This window comes from Cetorhinus maximus, chromosome 32, assembly GCF_964194155.1.
Source record: "Cetorhinus maximus chromosome 32, sCetMax3.hap1.1, whole genome shotgun sequence".
In the NCBI taxonomy this organism is placed as follows: Eukaryota; Metazoa; Chordata; class Chondrichthyes; order Lamniformes; family Cetorhinidae; genus Cetorhinus; species Cetorhinus maximus.
Window position 1 is genome coordinate 13,910,834 of NC_135910.1, and position 8,976 is coordinate 13,919,809.

An 8,976-nucleotide genomic window follows, 5' to 3' on the forward strand; every position below is an offset into this window, starting at 1 on the left:
CCAGGTTCAGGCCCAGGTCTGTACCGGTTTCACTCTCCGCAGCCAGAGGAGGGGGGGGTGGGTAGGTGTGAACCAGGCTCCTGCGCTTGTGTGCGCCAAGGGGGGAAATGTTCCCTCGCTCGAGTACATGCCCTTCTTGGATGATGCCTACTCGCGAACAAGAGTCGATTCAGATACGAGGCATTTGGCGCCTATTGCAAAAGCGAAGGAGCATCAAAGTAGGGAAGCCTCGCTACAACTGTACAGGGCATTGGCGAGACCACTCCTAGAGTACTTTGCACAGTTTTGGTCTCCTTACTGTAAGGAGGGATATACTTGCATTGGGAGCAGTTCAGAGAAGGTTCACTAGGTTGATTCCTGGGATGAAGGGATAAAAACAAAAAACTGCGGATGCTGGAAATCCAAAACAAAAGCAGAAATACCTGGAAAAGTTCAGCAGGTCTGGCAGCATCGGCGGAGAAGAACTTCAACAGAAGGGTCATGAGGACTCGAAACGTCAACTTTGTTCTTCTCCGCCGATGCTGCCAGACCTGCTGAGTTTTTCCAGGTATTTCTGCTTTTGTCTGGGATGAAGGGGTTTGTCTTACAAGGAAAGGTTGAGCCTATATCCCATTGGAGTTAAGAATCAAAAGTGATCTTATTGAAACATAAAAGATTCTGAGGGGGGGCTTCACAGGGTAGATGCTGAAAGGATGTTTCCCCCCGTGGGGGAATCTAGAACTAGGGGGCACAGTTTCAAAGTAAGGGGTCTCCCATCTAAGACGGAGATGAGGAGGAATTTCTTCTCTTAGAGGGTCGTTTGCATTTGGAATTCTCTTCCCCAGGGAGCAGTGGAGGCTGGGTCACTGAGTAGACTCAAGGCTGAGTGAGACAGGTTTTTGATCAACAGGGAGTTGAGGATTATGGGGGACAGACAGAAAAGTGGAGTTGAAGCCACAATCAGATCAGCCATGATCTCACTGAATGGCGGGGCAGGGCCGATTGGTCTATCGCTGCTCCAATTTCTTATGATCTTATTCTATGACTGAATAGCCATCAGACACTACACTGTCTAAGTTCACACACAAAGAATAGGCCAAAGCCCAACATGAGTCAACATTTTCAGGGCACATAAGGGAAATATTAAAGAGAAGAGGAACTTCTTTAACCAATGGACATTTATGGAGTTTTGCTAACTTCCTGGCCAATATTTAACCCTCAACTAACATTACTATAAAAGATTAACCAGTCATTTACCACATTACTATGTGAAGGAGCTTGCTGTGTGCAAATTGGCTGTCCGGTTTCCTACATCTACTGTTCTCAAATGTTTTTAGTTGAAGGATCCCTTTTCAAATGGCTTGGTAATCACTGAGAAGCACCTCTCCGCACCTAAACTGTAATACTACATAATATTTGTAATATGAAAGAGACAGTGGGGCAGTAGTAATCCAGAGGCCCAGGCTAATGCTCTGGGGCCAGGGGTTCAAATCCCACCACAACAGCTGGTAGAATTTAAATTCAATTAATAAAATCTAGAATTGAAAGCTGGTCTCAGTAATGGTGACCATGAAACGATCGAGGATTGTCATTAAAAACCCATCTGGTTCACTAATGCCCTTTAGGGAGGGAAATCTGCCGTCCTTACATCCCTACATGTGACTCCAGACCCACAGCAATGTGGTTGACTCTTAACTGCCCTCTGGAATGGGCTAGCAAACCACTCAGTGCAAGGGCAATTATGGTTGGGCAACAAGTGCTGGCCTTGCCAGCGACACCCACATTTCGTGAGACAATAAGGAAAAAAAAGAAAACAGCATTTTAATCAGGCTTTTAAGTAAAACATATTCACTTTTGTTCTGCTCACAGCCAGCCCAATCTGTACTGCACCCATGTGGTGGCTACTCCAGCCTCTCGCTTCACCTTATTTTGGGGACACCCTGAAAAAGGTTCTTAAGGAGCCTCAAGGGTCTCTGGACCCCTGTTTGAGAACCCCTCCCCCCCCCACTGTTTTACATTACAAAATCCACTACATTTTAAAAAGGACTTAATTGGCTGTGAAGTTCCTTGGTAAGTCCTGCCATTGTGAAAGGCGCAATAAATTTTCTTCATAACATAATAAATTAACCCAAGTTGCTTTAAATTTCAGGCAGATATCTTTCGACACTGAGGTATTTCCCCATAAATATAACAGAGCTTAGGAAATAAGAAACAGTCCCAGCTGATAACTGTGCAGCTTCCTCAGAGTCTACAGCCCACTGCACACGTCAGCTGTTGAGTTGCTGCCTCCGGCAATGTATCTGCCTATCCAAATTCAGACAAGAGAATTTCCCCCTCCTTTGGTATTCTTCACCGTGCCAAATTGCCACTGAATTTGGCTATTGCACTGACCGATCGCCAGATGTCATTCTGGAGCGTCGTGTCCGGGCCCCACACATTAGCAAGGATGCGAAGGCATCACAGAGGGTGCAGAAAAGGGATGAGGCACTAATTGCGTGGATAGCTTGGCGAAGAAGTCGGGGATGCTCTCCTTATCGAAGAGACGGTCGAGGGGAAATTCGACAGAGGTGTTCAAAGTCACGAAGGGCTTGGGCAGAATAGGTGCGGAGAAACTGTTCCCACTGCTGGCATCCCCTGCTTCTTGGCCATTCCAAGTTAAAGTGGTGGGCAAAAAAAGCCAACAGCATCATGAGGAATAACCTCTTTTATTCGAGAAGGACAAATCTGCAGGGCCACAGGGAAAAGGTAAGTGGGCCTGGCTGAGTAGCTTTAAGACAGCCAGCACAAGCAGGGCAGGGCAGGCTAACTGGCCTCCTTCAGCGCTGTAACCATTTGATGGTGCAGTGGAGCACGCTTCATCTTTTAACCACTACTGACAGTGCCTTTGGCTACCTCAGCCCCAAGCTCCAGCATTTTCTTCCTAAACCTTGTTAACTGTATATTAATTGGGTGTTGAGCTGCCTTCAGGTGGTTGAGGTTAACTGGGGGTTCACTCAGGAGGCAAATTGTTGTTGGGTTTGGAGGCGAACGCTTGTAATATGTGCCTCTGTAAATAAAAGCTTGTAAGCGTGTAAAGACTTGGCTTCACTGTTGTATCCTTCACCCCCCCACCTTGCTCGACTGAGTGCAACAAACCTCCCTGCCTCTCCGCTTCTTTCTCCTCTTTTAAAAATACTTACTAAAAGCTACCCCATTGACCAAGTTGTTCAAACATCTTACGGGCCTCAGTGACAATGCGTGTCCGAAAACGCACCCGTGAGGCACCATGGGACATTTCACCACATTAGAGGCATTATATAGATGCAAGCTGTCGTTGGGGGTGATAAGGTGCTGTTGTGCTTTACATAAAGAGCTAAATTTCATGGCACTGGAGCAACCCAGGGATCGAGTGTTAAAAACACACCACGAGTAGTTGGAAAACCGAATTCACTAAACCTGGCAGTTTGTGGCTGGCATCAGCGAAATGATCTTTTGAAAGCGGCCACACAGACAAAAACCCAAAAAAACTGGCTCACTAATGTCCTTCAGGGAAGGGAACCTGTCATCCTACGATAAAAGCAAAATACTGCGGATGCCGGAAATCTGAAACAAAAACGGATAGTGCTGGAAACACCCAGCAGGTCTGACAGCATCTGCGGAGAGAGGAATAGAGTTAACGTTTCGAGTGCATATGGCCCTTCTTCAGAAGGGGCTCTGAAGACTCATATGGGCTCAAAACGTTAACTCTGTTTTTCTCTACACGGATGCTGTTAGACATTTGAGTTTTTCCAACATTTTCTGCTTTTGAACCGGTCATCCTAACCCAGTCTGGCCTACACGTGACTCCATTCACTCAAGTTCCCAAACACAAGGAAGGAGGAGCGGTTAATGCCACCTAGTCACAGGTCAGCCAACTCCCAAAAATCAATAAAGCAAACTATGTCAAACTATACTGTACTTGACCTAGGAGTGTGTTACGGGAAAAGTGCAGAAAAAGAACCATTCGTCTAAACTCTATTACATCTGACCTGGCCTATGTATGAAGGAGCAGTGCGGACAGAGCTTTCCTTTGTATCTAAACTGCTCTGTATTCGACCGGGAGTGCTTGACGGAGAACTGGAGGAGCAGCAGAGGGTTTACAGCTGTGACTCAGTGGTGGCACTCGCCTGTCTGATTCTGAAGGTCGGGGATTAAAGTTTCGCTCTGGGGACAAAAACAAAAGGTTGAGGTCGGCACTCCCTGCAGCACTGAGGGAGTGCTGCGCCGTCTTTCTGCTAAGACGCTAAATGGAGGCGGGTCTGCCCTCCCGGGCGAACTCTTACACTTCTTTTTCCTCTGGCTTGTCCTGTCCCGTCCCTAACTTGCCTTGGAACCTAACTGGCCCTTGCCCAACTCATCCCAAGAACAGCAAAATTTCACTCAAAAAGTTAGAAGATTCTTTAAAAAAAAACTCTACATAAAAGTTCCTGATTACATTAAAACATGTGTTGAATCCAAGGATTTGTTTTTAAAAAATAACACCGCACACAAACTATCTGCTCCTCTCTATTATATGTGTCAGGTTTCTGTACAGCAACTGGAAACTGCACAATCGGGCTAGATGAAAAAGGGGCCACTTTAAAACGCGGAAGCACACACACACACACAAGGTTCGTGTGTACATCTCTTCTGTTACCAAGAAACCGAGTCGAAAAACCAAGGCTGCGATAAAGCTGTAGAGAGTCGGAGGTGCTAAATCAGGAAGTCATGACCAGGCAGTTTCAAAAAGCTTAAGGCTCTACGACAAGGAGCACACAAACCCTCCCCCCCCCACCCAACCACCCCAGAAACAAAAATTGCCCAAAAGTTAATAAACAAAATATAATTTGATTGACGTTTTTAGTCACTGGGGAAGGATTTTAACTCCAGTGCAAGATCTGAAAGTTGTGTGTGCTCGTTGAGCGCGATTATTCTTTTTTATTATGTACAATGAAATGCTTTTTTTTTGGATCAATGCGGAAAAAAGGGTTTGTTAATTCTACGGCATCTTGGAAAGCAAGGGGTGAGGGGAGGGTAAGATGGAACCTTAGCTTCAGAGAAAGGGTGAAGTAGTGAAGTAGAAGGTGCTGGGGGGACTGGCTGTATGCAGCTAAATAGTTTACTCTCTCTTGGCTGTGGTTACTGCAAGGCACCTCAAGAAACCAAAAAGGAGCCATTATAATTAGTCATGATCTTCAAAAACCATCTTCCGTTAGACTCTGGGTCAGACCCCCTTAAAGCATTTTGTTTTGTCAGATCAGCAAGCAACAGAAGAGACATTAATCATCAGGGTTACAAGCCCATGGCAATATTTGACTGCTATGGAGTGAACCCAACGTTTTAAAAATAAAGTGCGCTTGAAATCCAGTGTTTCTTTACCTAATTGACAACAAAAAAAATTAACTTCTAACCTGCATCATCGTAGAATTAGGAACTTATATCTCAGCACAGCTCTCAAAAAAAAAATCACTTCACATCCCATAAAAAAAATAATAATCCCACCCAAAAGGGAGACAAGAGGAATTATATCTCAGCAACAAAAAAAAAATCACTTCATATCCCATAAAAAAAATAATAATCCCACCCAAAAGGGAGACAAGAGGAATTTTATCTCAGCAAAAAAATAAAAATCACTTCATATCCCATAAAAAAAATAATAATCCCACCCAAAAGGGAGACAAGAGGAATTATATCTCAGCAACAAAAAAAAAATCACTTCATATCCCATAAAAAAAAATAATAATCCCACTCAACAGGGAGACAGAATCAAATATAACTTTCAGTCTCTTACACTGAAGTCAGAATTCTTCCCCGGAGGGGTTTAAAAAAACTTAATTAAATGATTTCTTGGTAAATTAAGTCGGGCCATTTTTGCTTTTGGGGAGGAGGAGAAGAAGTTGGTGCCCAAAATTAATTTTGGAACACGAGTCACGTAGAAAGTTTACACACTTCTTTATATATATTGTTTTTTAAAAAAAAAGTGACACTCCGAAGTCAGAAATGGGCTAGTTGCCCCTTGTTAAAAAATGCACTTTTTTCTCCCCCCACCCAAAAACCCAGGAAATTAATCCCAGGCAGAGACAGAAAAGAAATCCACCCCCCCCCGCCCCCCCAAAAAAATGTTATTAACTCGTGGAACTACATACACAACATGCCAGAAATCGACAAAAGCTGAAATCCTACCTCATCTTTGGTTGTAGGAAAGGTACTCCTTTTGGTGGCTAGTGAAGGTTCTGCACAGCAACTCCTGGTCTTGCGTATATCTGGTTGCACACGCTGATTTCTCTCTCTCTCTCTCTGGTTTCCTGTGTTTCTTTCAATGTACAAGGCGAGTTATTAACCTGCCAAGGGGTGTATTTCTGTCCTGCTCTCCACCTTCGCTGCGCTGCACATAAGCCTCTTTAGCAACAAGCGCGAACCCTATTGTAACATGTTACTCGCCTCCCCTGTTCCTGGCCACACTGTAACCCCGCCTGTAAGGTTACATTACACTACATTCAATCCCACTCCGTGATCCCCAGTGTTCACACACCCGCCTAGCCCCACAATGCACAGCCAAGAGCTTCCGCCAACACCAGGCAATTTAAAAGGGCAACAACCGGCGTTCGCCTTAAAAGGGCAATTGAGCAGAAGCCAAACAGAAAGTTACATGGCAGACCAAAGCAACAAAAACACTGCGGGACGCTGGAAATCCAGGACAAAAGCCAGAAGGACCTGGAGAAACCCAGCAGGTCTGGCAGCGTCTGCGGAGAGGAGCACGGTTAACGTTTCTCGAGGCCCGAATGACTCTTACATGGTAGGGGTTGGCATCAGTCGTGGCTGAGTGGGCAGCACTCATGCCCCTGAGTCAAAAGGAACAGGGGACTTAGGAGCAGGAGTAGGCCATTCAGCCCTTCGAGCCTGCCCCGCCATGCAATAAGATCATGGCTGATCCGGTTGTGGTCTCAACTCCACTTTCCTGCCTGTTCGCCATAACCCTTGACTCCCTTGTCTAACAAAAATCTGCCTAATTCAGCCTTGAATATATATATATTCACTGACCCAGACTCCACTGCTCTCTGGGGGTTAAGAGCTCCACAGACTAACGGCCCTCCTGAGAGAAAAAAAAAATTCTCCTCATCTCAGTCTTAAGAGGTTGTGGGTTCACATTCCACTCCAGAGACTTGAGGACAAAAGTTTAGGCCGACGTTTCATACGGTTGCCAACCCTCCAAGATTGGCCTGGAGTCACCAGGAATTGAAGGTCAATCTCCAGGACACTGCTGTGTGCAGCCCTGGAGAAAAATCACTAGGACGTTCAAAAAGATTGTTTCTTTTTTGTTCATTTTCTTTGAACATTTCTCTTTGCCAGATATAGAAATATTGAAAATGGTTGGGGGGGTGGAGGAAAGGCTGTTTGGCTGACAGTCAAACATCATCCAATTGGGTAATGGGTCTTTTTGCTTTCCAATTGGTGTAGGAAGGCCATTAGTCACAAGGATGGTTATGTTGGCCGACTAATGGCCGGCGTGTGAGGGTGAGTCATGTGATGAAACCTCCAGAAATACGTTTAATCACAGTTGGCAGCCCAACACCCCGCATGCAGGACTGAGGGAGGGCTACACTGCCAGAGGTGCTACCTTCCAAACGAGATGTTAAACTGAGGCTCTCTCAGGTGGATGGAAAAGACCCTACGGCACTATTTCCGAGATGAGCAGGGGAGTTCTCCCAGTGTCTTGGCCAATATTTATCCCTCAATTGAACATCACAAAAAGAGACTATCTGGGTCTTTATCACGTTGCTGCTTTTGGGAATATTGCTGTGTGCAAATTGGCTGCCGCGTTTCTTACAGTTTCTAACAGCCACTACACTTCAAAAATACTTCATTGGCTGTAAAGTGCTTTGGGATGTCCTGAGGTTGTGTAAGGTGCTATGTAAATACAAATCTTTTTTTGAGGTGTTCAACCAAAAGAGTTAGGGCAAAGTGAAAGAATGAATCCTTCGTCATACAATTACATTTGGAATAGACTTCCAGGCAGAATGGGGTGGTTGGGGGCTAATCACTTAATTAATTAAATAAAATCAAACACACTTGCTCTCAACAAATAATTTTCACAAAGGCAAAGTGCTTCTAATCTGGGGCTAGGGCAAGAGGATAGGACATCACCGGTGCCAGCTCACCAGAGGACAAAGGCACATAGTAGCCTCGCTGCAGAGCATTCAGATGCTGACTACTGAAGGAGATTCATGGAATCCAGCAGAAAATGCTCGGTGTACTGGGCAGGCTGCCAGAGAGCTTGTGCACAGTGTGGAGAAGTCCAGCTCCAAGATGTGTCAAGGTTTCGTGCAGAGAGTGGAAACCATTCCGTCCAACAAGAGCCCAGTGCTCAACACCATTGCCCACACCCACCACCCCCCACCCCCCGCCAGCCCCACCATGATGGAGTCTCTGCTGGGAACCCTGGCAGCTTCCGTGACGGGTCAGGCTGCGGCCTTGCAATCTCAGGTAGCTACAGCCTAGTGGCCAATGTCGACAGGGTCCTCCGGGGAAGCATCAGCATTCCTGCACTCCGTTCGTGCTCTCTGAGGGCCAACAGCCTGGATGCTGCTCCGCAACTCGCTCTGCCAGCGCCCTTACTGGTGCCACACCGATGGCTGGTCCAGGCTGCCCAGGCCCAGAGCAGGATGCCGCAGTCTGCAGCCGGGAGCGCTATATCCAGAGATGGCCAAAGGTGCCCACCACAGCTATGTGCGGTGTCCTCAGCGGAAGCTCAGCAGCCTTTCACCTCGCAAGCTGTAACAACCGTGGGGTCGCCAGGATGGAGAATGGAAACAGGGGGCAAAGGATGGCACAAAGCTGGTTCTCAATTGTTCCTGTTAATTATTAGATAGAAATGTAATTGGTTTATAAAGTTGTATCTTGTTCTGGATTTGGTGTTGACGTTTGTAGTGACATGAGGGCAAGACCCACAATGGAACTGAAGAAGACAATCAGTTGGTGAGGAAAGTGGTGTACATGGTG

General features: G+C 46.1%; 1 protein-coding gene across 1 annotated transcript in view; it reads right to left on the reverse strand.

The window, feature by feature from the left end:
- vaspb (vasodilator stimulated phosphoprotein b) overlaps positions 1-6,510 on the reverse strand; it is a 92,284-nt gene extending 85,774 nt beyond the window's left edge. The window contains exon 1 of the mRNA XM_078533169.1: positions 6,160-6,510. Coding sequence (XP_078389295.1) covers positions 6,160-6,164 — 5 coding nt within the window. The 5' untranslated portion in view covers positions 6,165-6,510. The remainder of the gene's footprint in view (positions 1-6,159) is intronic.
- Positions 6,511-8,976: the final 2,466 nt, after the last annotated feature.